General features: G+C 45.8%; 1 protein-coding gene across 2 annotated transcripts in view; it reads right to left on the bottom strand.

The window, feature by feature from the left end:
* Positions 1 to 517: 517 nt before the first annotated feature.
* Positions 518 to 16897, bottom strand: part of PGAP2 (post-GPI attachment to proteins 2) — a 61486-nt gene continuing 45106 nt past the window's right edge. For both annotated transcript variants that reach the window (XM_033947646.1, XM_033947645.1), the window contains exons 5-6: positions 3294 to 3402; positions 518 to 1628 (exon numbers count right to left, since the gene is read on the bottom strand). In XM_033947646.1, the coding sequence (XP_033803537.1) occupies positions 1498 to 1628; positions 3294 to 3402 (240 nt within the window). In that variant the 3' untranslated portion in view covers positions 518 to 1497. The remainder of the gene's footprint in view (positions 1629 to 3293; positions 3403 to 16897) is intronic.

Below are 16897 nucleotides of genomic sequence, written 5' to 3' on the forward strand. Positions count from 1 at the left end.
AGCAGGGAGAAATAAGTGGCTTGGGGGGCAGGGAGATAGACAGACAGAAAGAAAGAAAGGGGGGCAGGGAGAGAGAGAAAAAGAAAGGGGAGGGGGCAGGGAGAGAGGAAGAAAAAGTTGGACTCATGGAGGGACAGAGAGATGTTGATTGGGGAATGGAATAAGATCTGGAGGAGAGAAAGCATGCAGGAGGCAGAAAGAAGGGAAGAAATATTGGATGCACAGTCAGAAGGAAGTGCAACCAGAGACTCATGAAATCACCAGACAACAAAGGTAGGAATGATTTTATTTTCAATTTGGTGATCAAAATGTGTCTGTTTTGAGAATTTATATCTGCTGTCTATAATTTGCACTATGGTCCCCTTTTACTAAACCACGCAGTTTAGTAAAAGGGGAGGGGATATATTTGTCTATTTTTGTATAGTTGTTACTGAGGTGACCTTTTGGAAAACCCCCCGAATATAAATGATAATTAACATTTTCTCTGCGTACAGTGTGCTTTTTAAAATTTTGTTGTTGGTAGATCATTTTGACTTGGTCATTTTAAAAGTAGCTCGCAAGCCAAAAAAGTGTGGGCACCCCTGCTGTAAACTGTCCATATATGCCAACTTAGGATAAAAACTTGCATTGTAATCTTGCACTGAAATGATGGATATTTAACCTGAGCTCTTTGGGGGACAACGGGAGTGAAAACGAAATAAATAAGAGAGGGAAGGAGAGACCTGGGGGCTGGACATGGTAAGTTCAGAAGGGAAGCAGCAGTGAATTCACACAGGAGGCCAGGTCAGCCAGTGGGAAAGAGAGCAAGTGTCTGCAGGAAGGTGGCCAATTTGGTGTTGCTGTCTGAAGGCCCCTGTCTTGCATGGCTAACAGCTGGCGCTGTCCTTCACGCAGCGGATGGGAATCAGGGCAGTCACTGGTTAACTAGAGCAATGGAGGCAGGGCAACTGACCGGACTGGCATGGCCAAATCATTTTTATCTGGCTCAGGACAATTGGAATTGAAGCAACTGACCTTACTTGCGTAACCACCTCCCCCCCCCCCCCCCCCAGAGCCATTAAAGGTAACCTTCTTGAGAATAAAGGCCTCCCTGGGTCCATCTTAAAGACAAGGTGGGTTCTAGAAGACACTCCCACAAAATAAAGGCCCTTTCATTTTGCTCATCATTCAAAATCCAGAAAAAGACATTGTACTGGTTCTGCAGGGTTCATAGCCTCAGCCTCACACCGCAGTTGTACAGTTCATTCCCCACACCTTTATTTAAATAAGTATAAAAATAGAGTTCTCATCACCAATCTAAAACCATGGTTTTTCCCTGAGACAAGATTGGCACATGTTTGCAAGCAGCATCCCGTTCAGATTTCGTCCCGCCATGCGTGTACCTTCTGCACAGCTGCATTACATTCTTGGCAGCATTTCTGAAGATCTGTCTCCTGTTCCTCCAAGTTCTGCTGCCAAGGTACGTGGAAACGGTGCTCTGTGCATGGCATGGTCTGCTTAAAAGCGCTTGTCCTCCTGCGGGCAACCGATGATCAGCTCCTTGTTGCCAAAGTCCCACCAGGCTGTCATGTGAAAGGCCATGTTGGAGAGGACAACCAAGTACTCCAGGAAGGCAAAGGCCGTATAGACTGGGGAAAGAAGACAATGAAACATCTTAAGAAGCAGCTAGATACATTTATGGCTTCTCCTCAACACCAACAGACACAAGAGATGCCAGGGACCTGCTTGTATATGAATACTTTTGGCAAAGTGCTCATGTCAGGATAAAAGATATTGATTCTGCTTTCTCCTTTTTTAGTGTACAGGGACAAATAAATCATTTTATTTAAACAGAAGAATTGTGTCTCATGCCATGCTAAGAGCTCAACTCAATTTTGGTTTTTTTTGGGGTTTTTTTTTTTGCCTTATTTCAGTTTCAGCTCAAAATGTGTGTTGTCTCTCATTTGTCTCCCCACCTCCCAAACAGGACTTGCCCTTCTCCCTGTATCCCTCCCCCCCCTTTACAATCCCTTGTGGTCTAGAAATATAGTTGGGGCAGAAGTGATCACTCCAGCCTTGACTAGGGAATGTAATGCAGCCATAGGGAGGGGAGCTAATATTTGCATTTTTTGATTGCAATTGCAAGTAATGCAGATATAATCTTGCACAATAGTTTATATAAAAAATAAACAGAAGTACTCCACGCTAAGTCTGTAAATTTGGGATGTCACTCGGAGCCAGCCATTATTAAAAGCACTGTTTTCATTAGCTGCAGTCCATATGTGTTTGGTGGCAAAATACAGTCTTTCATTATTTATTCTTGGATATGGGAGGTTTAGCAAAGGGAAGCAGACTGCAAGCAGTGACCATCCCCAGCTTCACAGTCACGCAACCTAGGCCCCGCCCAGGTCCACCCAAGTAACACCCCATTCTGCCCCAGCCTGTCTTGTGCTCGGAGCTGCATTGGAACAGCATCTGCACATGCTCAGGCGTGGCACATGATACCACCGCATTGCGTCTTCCCAGGCGTGGCACATGATACCACCGCATTGCGTCTGCCCAGGCGTGGCACATGATACCACCCCATTGCGTCTGCCCAGGGGTGGCACATGATACCACCGCATTGCGTCTGCCCAGGGGTGGCACATGATACCACCGCATTGCGTCTGCCCAGGCGTGGCACATGATACCACCGCATTGCGTCTTCCCAGGCGTGGCACATGATACCACCGCATTGCGTCTGCCCAGGCGTGGCACATGATACCACCGCATTGCGTCTGCCCAGGCGTGGCACATGATACCACCGCATTGCGTCTGCGCAGATGCTGTCCCAAGCTGGAAGCTTTTCAAAACCTGGACAAGGTGCCGGGTTTTGAAAAGTTGTCCAGACATGTCCTCTAAAAATCTGGACGTCTAGTAACCCTAACACAACCAAACTTGAATTTCTGGTTTTGGTTCAAACCAGGCAATGAGCTTCAGCTCCAGTTTTGGTTTTGGCCTCAGTGAAAAGCTTTCAGACAGTTTGTTTCAGCCTCTAGTCATGAGCAGAGTTCTCCAATTACTACTCAGCTTGGTCTTAATTTTTGCAGGAGGCGGAAAAGTGAGCAAAAATATTTAACAGGCACAAACCTTTTGCCACAGCAAATTAAACACAAGTGTGATTACAGTCACAGATATGAGGTGCAGGGTGAATCTATGTGTGGGCTGCAGTTACATGGAGCAGAGCTGGTTTCACGTATGTAGAATTACTGACACTATCACATAGGGATAAGGCTGCAGGCGGTAAGTAGCAGGTTCTGGTTCTGGTTCATTACCTCCAGGTTCGCAGTACAGATTGTGTCTGAAAAAGACTAACACCGATCCCACAAATGTGAACAGATTAAAGATGAAGAGTCGCCGTTTCCACCTGTATGAGATGCGCTCCTGAAAAAGCAAGTTTGTATTAGAAGAAGCCTTTACATCCCTTCCCTATAACACATCTCAGCCGCAGGGGAACAGGGAAACCCACCACAAGCCAGACACCTTCTTCCCTCCATTTCTCAAAGTCCATTCCCCCACCTCCAAAACTCCCAGAGACAGTTACCAGGTCTGGCCCAAACACTAGGCAAGAGGACATAATTGCCTGGGGGGGGGGGGGAGCAAATAGCAGCTTTAGACAGAGGAGATTAGGCTCCGATAGCCACATAGACTCAGAATCACCAGCACATACTTTTACCTTGTATTCTTATAGGATTTCTCTGTGATAATCATGATTGAGTTTAACTGTCAAATCCCTGAGGGGGCTTCAAACTAGGGATCTGAAAGTTAATTTGGGGGTGGGGGAGAGATAAAGCTGAGAGTTTGCCTAGGCCACCCACTACCATTGTACCAGCCCTGGCACTGTCAAAGCATAACTTTCTGACTCCTCACTGAAGACCTCTTTCTGTCACTCCTCTGATCTCATTTGGGGAGGGACTGATGTCTGACTGCTCTGCTGTTTAAGCAGACCATGCAAGACACTTCCCTGCCTGAAGGTCTGCTGCTGGATGAAAGACAAGGCAGAGAAAGTCCAATAGTGTATGACAGATCCCGCGTTACAACCAGATGGGGCAGCTGTGTACGATCGCTCCCTGAGACGTGCTGGGTAGGAGAGAGAAAGTCTTGAGATCAAATGTGTTTTTCTCTCCTACACCCAAGTGCTTTCCATCATTCGGAGTCCGTACACATGAACAAAATAGCTGTGAGAGAAAACCACAGGGCAGGCCTGTGATGCCATCACACAGAAAAGCACTTCCTGTTTTCAACCTCCTTTTGCAGGGCACAGCACAGGGTACAATCGCTTCTGGGGTCACAAAGGAACAGAAACTTCTTCAATCACCTGTAACAAACCTCAGAAATAAAGGCCTCGGGGGCAAAAGGGGTTACAGGAACCTCAGCCACACCCCAGAAGAGCTGTTCAAACAAGGCTGATAATATCACAGCAACAGCGCAGGGCTAAGCCGATTGCTCTCTGCCTAACATGTACAAAAAAACATTAGCTTTCTTAGTTTCAGGCTGGCCCCCAATTTCTAACCAACCAAACTTGGTATTAGCATTTAAAAACCAATTCCCATTTATGATTTGATACCCCAGTTGAAGATGTGACATGCACAAGTGTGGCCTAAGATCCTAGGCCTAATTTAGATAACGACTGTATTTCTCAAGTCTCTGCTCCGGCTCTAACCCTTCCTGCAGTCTAGGGGTATCTAGGGCAGGATTAAGCTCTTATTGGACCCTAGACAAAACAAGCATGTAAGACCCTTCCTGAAATATATTTTAAAATTCTTACAATGGTGAAAATTGTACCTGCTCCTTCCAGCCAACTGAATAACGTTGCACTGGGGGGGGGGGGAAGGGAGACAGAGGGGAACAGAGTGACCTCAGGTACTCTTCCCTGCCCGTCTTACCAGGGCAAAAATCTACCTTGGGAACATCTTTATTAGCGTATCGAAGAGGGCCCCTCTTAAACATTTGGCTCATAGGTGGTAGGCTGCAAAAACCCAAGGGGACTTAGCAGTTCACATTCCCTGGTAAGGCAGTTGAGGGCAGTTGCCCCTGAACCTCTAAAAGGAGGAAAGAATAACCACTGAGACACCAAGGACTCAGGGAAAGGGCCCCAGAAGAGTTAAGCTGGTTGGAGAGTTTGCATTCGATCAGGAAGGTGAGTGGTATACAGAGGCTGCACCTCGGCTCTATCCTAAGAAGCCCAGTGCAGGTGTGTGAGGGCCACATTGGATCCAATGAGCTGAAGGACAGTCGCCAAATGAGGTCATGACACTGCAGTATACCCATTGGGCATACCCTTAGGACAGTGGTCTCAAACTCAAACCCTTTGCAGGGCCACATTTTGGATTTGTAAGTACTTGGAGGGCCTCAGAAAAAATAGTTAATGTCTTATTAAAGAAATGACAATTTGGAATGAGGTAAAACTTTATAGTTTATAAATCGTTCCTTTTGGCTAAGTCTTAAAAATAATATTGTCATTTATAGCTAGAGGCATATGATCAAGAAACTGTTTTATTTTACTTTTGTGATTATGATAAACATAACGAGGGCCACAAAATAGTACCTGGTGGGCTGCATGTGGCCCCTGGGTCACGAGTTTGAGACCATTGCCTTAGGAGGTGGACATCTCCTCACCTACAGAGAAATGCCTTGTCCTTCCAAGCATGTGGCTCTTCTTCCCATTTCCCCCTTTCTGTCATGAACTCGAGAGGCATAAAATATCAAAAAAAAAAAGCCAGAATGACAATGAGGACCACCTCAGGGGCCGCCCCTGGACCTTGCATTGAAGAACATAATTTTTCTTTTCTTAGGAAATATGTGCTGAGAAGAGATTTTTGGACAGCCCTAGTGCACATGATACCAATATTTAAACTGAACAAAAGACGACTAAACGGGGGAAAGGGAATGGGACTCTGGCATTTCAAGCTGACATTGAAAGTGGTGGGCCCTGGAGGATTAAGCGACTTGCCCAGGGTCACAAGGAGCAGCACCGGGATTTGATCTTACGACCTCTGGGTGCTGAGGCAGCAACTCTACCAGTGAGCCACACCTTCAGTCTATCCTACTAGGGCAATTCTTATATGAACTGAGTATAGGACAATCAAGCCATTGTGACATCACTGCTGAGGTTGGCTCTGAGGTATTAAGACATCACAATCTCAGCTCTGGAAAGTTGCTACTCTTTGGGTTTCTGTCTGGTACTTGGGACCTAATTGGTGGAGGATTAAGTGACTTGCCCAGGGTCACAAGGAGCAGCACCGGGATTTGATCTCACAACCTCTGGGTGCAGAGGCAGCAGCTCAACCAGTGAGCATCTCAGACAGTGGAAAGGCTCTTTTGGGGCTTCATGTTTTAGGGCCCCACCAAGAATGTGTTTCTCTTAAGAACATCCCAGCTCTCTGGCTTGCCACTTCAGCTTCAGCTTCCGCTTTGAGGCATTTGCCTCCACTGGGTATCCCAGTTCCTTAACCTTCACTGTATAAGTCATTTCCACTACATTCTTCCTATTTTCCTAGGTTCCCCCCCCCCCCAATTTACTTACTGTCTCTGGACTACTCTTGCTTACTTGGCAAAAGGGGGGTACCCTCACTTCCTTGGTAAGTGTTTCCTGAAGCATGCTTAGTGGCACAGTTGTATGTCACCAGGCATCTGGAAAATTCACAGATCTAGAATATTTGGGGAAAATTCTCTGCTGTATTTATAAATAATCTGGAAATTGGAACGATGAGTGAGGTGATTAAATTTGCAGATGTTCGAAGTTGTGAAAATTGTGAAAAATTGCAGGCGGTCCTTAGGAAATTGGAAGACTTGGCGTCCAAATGGCAGATGAAATTTAATGTGGACAAATGCAAAGTGATGCACATTGGGAAGAATAATCCGAATCACAGTTACCGGATGCTAGGGTCCACCTTGGGGGTTAGCGCCCAAGAGAAGGATCTGGGTATCATCACAGACAATACGATGAAACCTTCTGCCCAATGTGTGGCGGCGGCCAAAAAAGAAACAGGATTATAGGAATTATTGAAAAAGAGATGGTTATGAACATAAGAATTTGCCGCTGCTGGGTCAGACCAGTGGTACATCATGCCTAGCAGTCCGCTCCCGCGGTGGCCCCCAGGTCAAAGACCAGTGCCCTGAGACCAGCCCCAGCTGCTTATGTACTGGTTCAACAGGAACCCGTCCAACTTTGTCTTAAATCCCTGGAGGGTGTTTTCCCCTATGACAGACTCCGGAAGAGCGTTCCAGTTTTCCACCACTCTTTGGGTGAAGAACTTCCTTACGTTTGTACGGAATCTAACCTCTTTCATCTTTAGAGAGTGCCCTCTCGTTCTCCCTACCTTGGATCTGTCTTTTATCCACTAAGTCTATTCTCTTCAGTATCTTGAATGTTTCTATCATGTCCCCTCTCAGTCTCCTCTTTTCAAGGGAGAAGAGGCTCAGTTTCTCCAATCTCTCACTGTATGGCAACTCTTCCAGCCCCTTTACCATTTTAGTCGCTCTTCTCTGAACCCTTTCGAGTAGTACCATGTCCTTCTTCATGTACGGTGACCAGTGCTGGACGAAGTACTCCAGCTGAGGGCGCACCATGGCCCGGTACAGCGGCATGACAACCCTCTCCAATCTGTTCGTGATCCCCTTTCTTAATCATTCCCAGTATTCTGTTTGCCCTTTTCGCTGCTGCCGCACATTACGCGGACAGCTTCATCTTCTTGTCGACCAGTATTCCCAAATTTCTTTCCTGGGGGTCTCTCCAAGTACCGCCCCGGACATCCTGTATTCGTGCATAAGATTTTTGTTACCGACATGTATCACCTTACACTTATCCACTTTAACCTCATCTACCATGTCGCAGCCCATTTCTCGAGCGTGTTTATGTCATGTTGCAGATGTTCGCAATCCTCCTGTGTCTTCACTACTCTGAATAACTTCGTATCGTCCGCAAATTTAATCACCTCACTTGTTGTATCTGGTTGCATAGCTATCGCTAACAATCAGCATTTTCAGTTGGCATAACTTATGTCAGCAAAGGCCTATGGGAAATGATATCAATCTGACTTTGGCATGTGAATATAGATAGACCCTGAGTGTAGGTAGACTGTTTCATATAACCCAAAAAGACGGTATTAAGTAGCCCTGATTGAATCATGATTAGCTAAAAGGTGTTAATGTGTTAATGTCTGATTAAGAGGGTGCTTAGGACAATGGGTCCAGGTGCACAGATAACTAAAGTTAATCAGAAACTATTGGCAGAGGCATACTGGAAATTAAATTTGACCATAGCCTATTCTTCGGCTGTCTAGCACAAGTTTACTAAGGAGGGTTAACTTCTATTGAAGCTCAATAGTTTTCTATATTCAGAATAAGATTCCAAGCTATAAAAGCCTCCTCTCTGCAACACACAAAATCTCTATCTCTTGGCTCTTGGCACTCTGGTCCTCTCTTCTATCTCTTGAGCTCTCTCTTTCTCTGTCTATCCTTCTCTTTATCTATGGAACACGAAGCTTGGGCCATCACCCCATCCCCCTTTTCTCTCTCTCTGCCTTTCCCTGGAACTTCAGGCTTCTATGTCTCTCTTTTCCTCTGAACTCTGTAAGGCAGGGAAACTGCTTTGCTCTCTCATTAATTATAATGCTTAATTGTAATGCTTATAAATATTGCTTTTCTGTAAGCCTATTTCTATAATATATTCTTTATGCAATCACCTCTGGCTGTGCCTATTATTTGATTCTACTTCCTGGTGAATCTTCAGTGAGGGAACTGAACCTGGGACCTGGCGTGTGTAAGGGCGCCTCTCAAGTGACCTCACCAACCATATATTGTGGGGGCCACTAACAAACCTTACAGTATCAATTTCCAGATTGTTTATAAATATGTTGAAGAGCACAGGTCCATGCACCGAACCCTGCGGCACTTCACTGGTGATGCTTTTCCAGTCCGATTATTGTCCATTTACTCCCACTCTCTGTCTCATATCCGCCAGCCTATTTTTAATCCATGTATTTCACCGTTGATTCCATGACTCACAATTTTTCGAAGTAGTCGTTCATGCGGAACCTTTTCAAAAGCCTTCTGAAAATCCAGATATACAATGTTGACTGGGTCACCCTTGTCTATCTGTCTGTTTACTCCCTCGAAGAAGTGCAGCAAGTTCATCAAACAAGATCTTCCTCTGCTGAAGCCATGCTGGCTGGTCATCAGGTCATGTCCGTCAAGGTGCTCAATGATATGGTCCTTTATCAGCACCTCTACCATCTTTTCTTGTACCGGAGGTCAGACTCACCGGTCTGTAGTTTCTTGGATCACCCCTCGAACCTTTCTTGAAGATCGGCGTAACATTCGCCACTTTCCAGTCTTCCGGAACCCTTCCCGATTTGATCAACAGATTGGCTTTCAGTTGAAGCAGTTCAGCAATAGTCCCTTTCAGTTCCTTGATTACCCTCGGATGGATGCCATTCAGTCTTGGGGATTTATCATTTTTAAGCCTATCAATCTGCCGGCATACTTCTTCTAGACTGACCATCAACCCTGTCAGTTTCCTGTCTTCGTTTCCCGCTTATAGCCTGTCGGCTTCAAGAATGTTGCATATATCCTCTTCAGTAAACACAGATGCAAAAAAATGTGTTCAGATTGTCGGCGATGGCTTTATCCTCTTTTAGCACTCCCTTCATTCCTCAGTCATCCAACGGCCCCACCGCTTCCTTTGCGGGTCATTTCTTCTTAATATATCGAAAGAACGGTTTGAAATTCTTTGCCTCCTTGGCTATTTTTTCCTCATTTGTTCTCTTTTGGCCCCTTTTACCGCCTTATGGCACCTGCGTTGATGCTGTTTGTGCTTTTTCCAGTTTTCATCCATTTTTGACCTTTTCCATTCCTTAAATGAAGTTTTCTTGTCCCTGATCGCTTCCTTCACCGCTGCAGTGAGCCACGCCGGTTCTTTCTTTTTCCTCTTGGATCCCTTGTTGATATGCAGTATATATAGATTTTACGCCTCGGTGACTGTGTCCTTAAAAAGGGACCATGCTTGCTCTAGCATCTTTACAGTGCTTATCCTCTTCTTGATCTTCTTCCCCACCATGAGTCTCATCCTTTCGTAATTCATTTTTCAGAAGTTCAGTGCCGTGGCCGTCGTTCTGGATCGACTACGAATGTTATAATGCCCCTGTATCGCTCCATGCTGCTACCTCATCTGAAGTATTGTGCTCAATTCTGGTCTTATCTCAGATAAAGTGGCGCTAGAAAAGTTCAAAGAAGAGCGACCAAGATGATAAAGAGGATGGAACTCCTCTCATATGAGGAAAGACTAAAAAGGTTAGGGCTCTTCAGCTTGGAAGAGAGACATGATTGAAGTCTACAAAATCCTGAGGGAAGTAGAACGGGTAACAAGTGGATCAATTTTTCACTCTGTCAAAAATTGCAAAGATTAGGGGACACTCGATGAAGTTACAGGGAAATTCTTTTAAAACCAATAGGAGGAAATTTTTTTTTTCAGAGAATAGTTAAGCTCTGGAACGCGTTGCCAGAGGTTGTGATAAGAGCAGGTAGAGTAGCTGGTTTTAAGAAAGGTTTGGACAAGTTCCTGGAGGAAAAGTCCATAATCTGTTATTGGGGGAAGCCACTGCTTGCCCTGGATCAGTAGCATGGAATGTTGCTATTCTTTGGGATTCTAGAATCTTGTTATTCTCTGGGATTCCAGAATCTTCCAGTCATCTGGATGCTGGGGAGTCCCTGGATGTGATATATTTGGACTTCAGTAAAGCTTTTGATAGCGTCCCACACCGCAGGCTGTTGAACAAACTAAAATCGATGGGATTAGGGGATACATTCACTACATGGGTAAAGGATTGGCTAGATGGTAGGCTTCAAAGGGTGATGGTAAACGGTACCCCCTCCAAAACGTCAGCAGTGACGAGTGGAGTACCTCAGGGCTCCGTCTTAGGGCCGATTCTATTCAATTTATTCATAGGAGATTTGACCCAAGGGCTTAGAGGAAAAGTATCACTGTTTGCCGACGACGCCAAACTATGCAACACAGTAGGCAAAAGCAGTGTGCCTGACTTTATGACGCAGGACCTACGGCAGCTGGAACAGTGGTCATCAACTTGGCAGCTAGGCTTCAATGCTAAAAAATGTAAAGTAATGCACCTAGGCAAAAAAAATCCACACAGAACTTACACACTAAAGGGTGAAACCTTGTCCAGGACCACGGTGGAACGTGATCTAGGAGTGATCATTAGCGATGATATGAAGGCTGCCAATCAGGTGGAGAAGGCTTCGTCCAGGGCAAGACAAATGATGGGCTGCATCCGTAGGGGTTTTGTCAGCAGAAAACCTGAAGTCATAATTAGAGAGTTGCGCGGGGACAGAAATCCCACCCGTCCCCACCCGTCCCCGCCAAAGTCCCACCCGTCCCCACCCGTCCCCGTGAGGAATCCCACCCGTCCCCACCCGTCCCCGTGAGGAATCCCTCCGTCCCCACCCGTCTGCTACTGAATTAAAGGCTCTGGTAGAAACCCATTTACAAATAAGCAAAAAGACTTTATTAATTTGAAAATATTAATTGGGAAGAATACATACTTTGCAAATGGGTTTCTACCAGAGCCTCTAATGTTTATAAATTTTTATCAACACAACTAATATACTACTTTATCCTGAAGCAAAATAAAAAAAAATAAATATAATTATTTTCCTACCTTTGTTGCCTGGTTTCTGCTTTCCTCATGTTCTCATTCAATTCCTTCCATCCACTGTCTCTCTTCCTTCTGCATCTTCCATTTGCTCTGTTACTGTGCCTCTCCCTTTCTTCCCCCTTCCAAATTGGTCTGGCACCCATCTTCTTCTCTCCGCTCCCCCCATAGTCTGGCATCTGTCTTCTTCCCTGCCAGCGTCTTCTCCCTACTCTCTCTTCCCCATTTCCTTTCAGCGTCCTTCTCCCCCCATCTTCCCCATGTCCTGTCAGCGTCCTTCTCCCCCCTCTGTCTTCCACATGTGCTTTCAGTGTCCTTATCCCCCCTCTGCTTCCCCATGTCCTTTCAGCGTCCTTCTCCCTCTCTGTCCTCCCCATGGCCTTTCAGCGTCCTTCTCCACCCCCCCCCGTCTTCCCCATGTCCTTTCAGCGTCCTTCTCCACCCCTTTGTCTTCCCCATGTGCTTTCAGCATCCTTCTCCCCCCTCTGTCTTCCACAAGTGCTTTCAGAGTCCTTCCCCCCCTTCCCATGGCCTTTCAGCGTCCTTCTCCACCCCTTTGTATTCCCCATGTGCTTTCAGCGTCCTTCTCCCTCCTCTGTCTTCAAGTGCTTTCAGAGTCCTTCCCCCCCCTCCCGTCTTCCCCATGGCCTTTCAGCGTCCTTCTCCCCACTCCTTCTCTACCGCCCCGGGTGCAGCACAGCCGGCCAGGTCCCCTTACTTTTGTGGCACTTCCCCGACCGACTGACAACAGCCCCGGTCCGACAAACCTCCCTGCCCTTAACTGCGAATCTAAATTACCTTATTACAGCTGCTGTAAGAAGATAATTTAGATTCGCGGCTACAGGGCAGGGAGGATTGTCGGACCCGGGCTGTTATCGGTCGGTCGGGGAAGTGCCACAAAAGTAAGGGGACCTGGCCGGCTGTGCTGCATCCGGGGCGGGGCGGACCGCCCTCCTCCCTTGGTAGCCACTCGAACCGCGAGGCTACTCTCCTTCTCCTTAGCTGCCCTGCCTGCAGCACAGAGCCGAACGGAAGTCTTCCCGACGTCAGCGCTGACGTCGGGAAGACTTCCGTTCGGCTCTGTGCTGCAAGCAGAGAAGGTAGGGAGAAGAGCCGCGCGACTGAGTACATCCAGCCCCGCAGGAACCCCGCGACCCTCGGAGGCGTCCCCACGGGATCCCCACGACCCTAGGGGGCGTCCCCACGGGATCCCCGTGACCCAAAGGGGGAACCCGCGGGATGCCCGCGGGTCCCGCGGGATTCCCGTCGTCCCCGTTCCCGTGCAGCTCTCTAGTCATAATGCCACTGTACAGATCCATGGTGAGACCTCATCTCGAGTATTGTGTTCAATTCTGGAGACCACACTACCGGAAAGATGTGTTGAGAATTGAATCGGTTCAGCGAATGGCTACCAGGATGGTCTTGGGGCTCAGGGATCTCATGTATGAAGAAAGGCTAAAAAAACTGCGGATGTACTCACTGGAGGAGCGAAGAGAGAGGGGGGACATGATTGAGACCTTTAAGTATATCACGGGGCGTATAGAGGTGAAAGATGATATCTTCAGTCTTACAGGGCCCTCGGTAACCAGAGGACAGTCGCTGAAAATCAGGGGAGGGAAATTTCAAGGTGATGCTAGGAAGTACTTCTTCACCAAAAGGGTGGTCAATCATTGGAACGAGCTGCCTCAGCAGGTGATTGAGGCCAACAGCGTGTCAGATTTTAAGAGAAAATGGGATATTCACGTGGGATCTATAGGGGAGTAAAAGTCAGGGAGTGGGTCATTGGTATGGGCAGACTCGATGGGCTATGGCCCTTTTCTGCCGTCAATTTCTATGTTTCTATGTTTCCTTGGGATTCTGTATGGAATGTTGCTACTCTTTGGGTTTTTGTCAGGTACTAGTGACCTGGATTGTTCATCGTGAGACTATTCTTATGTTCTTATGTTAATATTTTGAGTTTTTGCTCCACAGGTGCATGTGAGCCATTTAAGTTTCAGTGCCTTTGTCCCTTTTCTCTTCCCTTACTTCCTTTCCTTCAGGTCCAGCATCTTCATTATCTCTACCTTCTCTTCCATCCAGCAACACCCCCTCCCCAGCATCACACCTCCCTCTCTCCCCTATGTATCCCCCACCTGCTGATCACCACCCCCTTGAGCATCACCTCCTCTCTCCCCCATTTATCCTCAAACCTACCTACCTCTTGTCTGTGGCTGCCTTCATAGCTGTGGCAGCTTTGAATTAAGAAACCACAGTAAATGCTAGGGAGCTTGTGAGGGCCCTTCTGGTCTTGCCCCTGGGAGGTAGGACCAGCAAGGACTATGTGAACACATGGTTTCAAAGGTTCCCTTGCACTGAAAAGAAAACTTGAAAATCTAATACTCCTAAGAACTCAAGCAACCCTAACAATGTAGGTGTTCTGCTGAAGCAATTGTTCAAAAAAATAAAAACCAAACAAAGAAATTTACAAAGTTGAGGAAATAACTCACAAACAATTTACTCTAGATATAAAACACACAGAGCATAGCATTCCTGCATTAATGCCTCGGAGATCAAACACAGTCAACAATTTTCCTACAGAAACAAAGAGGCGAATTAATATCAGGATGCCTGCTATAATGGGTCTACATAGGCCCTAATTCATAGAAACATATAGGTACTTATGTAGCTTCATAAAATAGCAGTTTAAGTGACACAAATGGAGTCTATCTTGGTGTAAATGATTGCACCAAGATTATTCAAGTATGCATGTAAATTAACATTTTCATAATCTATACATGTCTTTGCAAACTCTACCCTGTCTATACTGTCTACTATTCAAAGTACTAAATGGAACTGCACCTATCTACCTAAACAACCGCCTACACCGAAACCTTTCACCCAGAATAAGGAGAACCCAGATCCCGTTCACCTACCCCCCCCACCCAAAGGCACTAGACGCAAAAAACTATATGACAACCTACTTGCTACACAGGCGGCGAAACTTGACCCCACCATCTCCAAGCTGCTGATCACAACTACTACTATAAAGCGTTCCGAAAAGATATCAAAACCATACTATTCAAAAAACACATCCCAACAACCTAATCTCCCCTCATTTCCTATCCCTACCGCACTTTCCTTGCAATTCCTCCCTTTCAGGCAACATCTAATCAAGTCTCTATGACGATACGTCAATACATACCCGGAAACATTGTAGCCACTAAATATCTCAAAACGTCCGATACCTCTACTCATAAACTGAATCTAGCTTTATGTAATGTAAAGTTATGCTATGTAAAATAATGTAATGTAAAGTTATGTAAGTACTGTAAGGTAATGTAAAGTAAATCTACGTAAAGCTATGTAAAGTATTGTATGAAAAGTAACGTAAAGTAAGGTATGCAAAGTTTGTACAGTAATGTACAAGCGGAACAGAAATCACTAATGTAATGTACCCTGTATATACCTACCAGCAAAATGCATGCCATTATGTCTTTTTAAGATTTTTGCAAGCGATATTGCTGTAGGACTGTCAGGTAAGATTTGCCTCTTTGTGGACGATACCAAAATCTGAAATAGAGTAGACCCTCCCCTGATGGTGTGAATAACATGAGGAAGGGACCTAGCGAAGCGGAAATTTGGCAGCTAAGATTTAATGCTACGAAATGCAAGGTCATACATTTGGGCTACAAGGGAATGGTACAGTTTTGGGAGTGAAGAACTTATGTGCACGACAGAAGAGCAGGATTTGGATGTGATTGTATCTGATGATCTTAAGATGGCCAAACAGGTTGAAAAGGTGACGGTGAAAGCTAAAAGGATGCTAGGTTGCATAGGGAGAGGTATGGCCAGTAGGAAAAAGGAGGTATTGATGCCCCTGTATAAGACTCTGGTGAGACCTCATTCAGAATATTGTGTACCTTCAAAAAGATATAAAAAGGATGGAGTCGGTCCAGAGGAAGGCTACTAAAATGGTGTGTGGTCTTCATGATAAGGCGTATGGGAACAGACTTAAAGATTTCAATCTGTACAATTTGGAGGAAAGGCGGGAGAGGGGAGATATGATAGAGACGTTTAAATACCTATGTGATGTAAATACGCATGAGTCGAGTCTCTTTCATTTGAAAGGAAACACTGCAATGAGAGGGCATAGGATGAGTTGAGACAGGCTCAGGGGTAATCAAAGGAAATTCTTTTTAACAGAGTAGGACAGTAGATGCATGGAATAGGCTGCTGTCTGAATTGAAGAAAGCGTGGAACAGGAATATGGGATCTCGTCTTGCAAAACACTCGCAAACATAAGCAAGTACAGTGCAAGGATATTCATTCTGGATATCCTGAAAACCTGACTAGCAAGGGGGCATTCCACGACCGAGTTGAGAAACACTGCCCTATATCACAAAGCTAGAGTTTGGGTTCCTCTTTCCCACATGTATCACTTTGTACTTGCTTACAATAAATGTGATCTGCCATTTGCTCAGTCTCGCAATTTTTCACAATCTTCTTGTGATTAAGAACTTTGAATAACTTTATGTTGTCAACAAATTTGATCACCTCGCTTCTTAAAAAGCAGTGGTCCCAGCACAGATTCTGATTTCCCCACGCTCACAGAGTTCATCATTTGGCAGGTGGATCCCAAGTGGCTTTAGAAAACAGTGCTGGGACGCAGCATAGGCAGAAGACAGATTTGAGAGAGGAAAGAGAACACCGGCAGACAATACTAGACCAGGATCAGTCTCACTACAGAAATGATCTCCGTCTCAGTCATGTCTATAAAACAGGACAGTCAAAAACAGAACTGGAAACTCCAAAGAACCAGAAACTTGAAATGCATTTCCTCTTGCACCACGCAAAGACAGAAGGGCGATCCGGGAAAAGAAGCATCGCCTTGGGGACTCATATCACATGAGGGAGAAGGTCTGCCTATTTCCTCCCTTGCATCATCCTGGTCAGGCTCTCACTCACTCGCCTCACCACCTCCTGAATTTGTTCCTATTGACTCTACTCCTTTTTCGGATTTGGCAAGGGCTCAGCTGCTTATTCTCCACGCTTTGCTCCTCAGCTATAAAACATACATAGGGTATAACCAGAGCATCAAATCTTTGAACATTTTAATCTGGAGGAGGTCCAGTTCAGGCCAATAAATATTTATTAACTGATGATCAGAATTCTTTTGCTCCAGTTCTGATTCAAAAGAAAATAAAGGTTCATTCCCATTTGGAGTTTGGGTT

Source organism: Geotrypetes seraphini, chromosome 6 (assembly GCF_902459505.1).
Source record: "Geotrypetes seraphini chromosome 6, aGeoSer1.1, whole genome shotgun sequence".
Taxonomy (NCBI): Eukaryota; Metazoa; Chordata; class Amphibia; order Gymnophiona; family Dermophiidae; genus Geotrypetes; species Geotrypetes seraphini.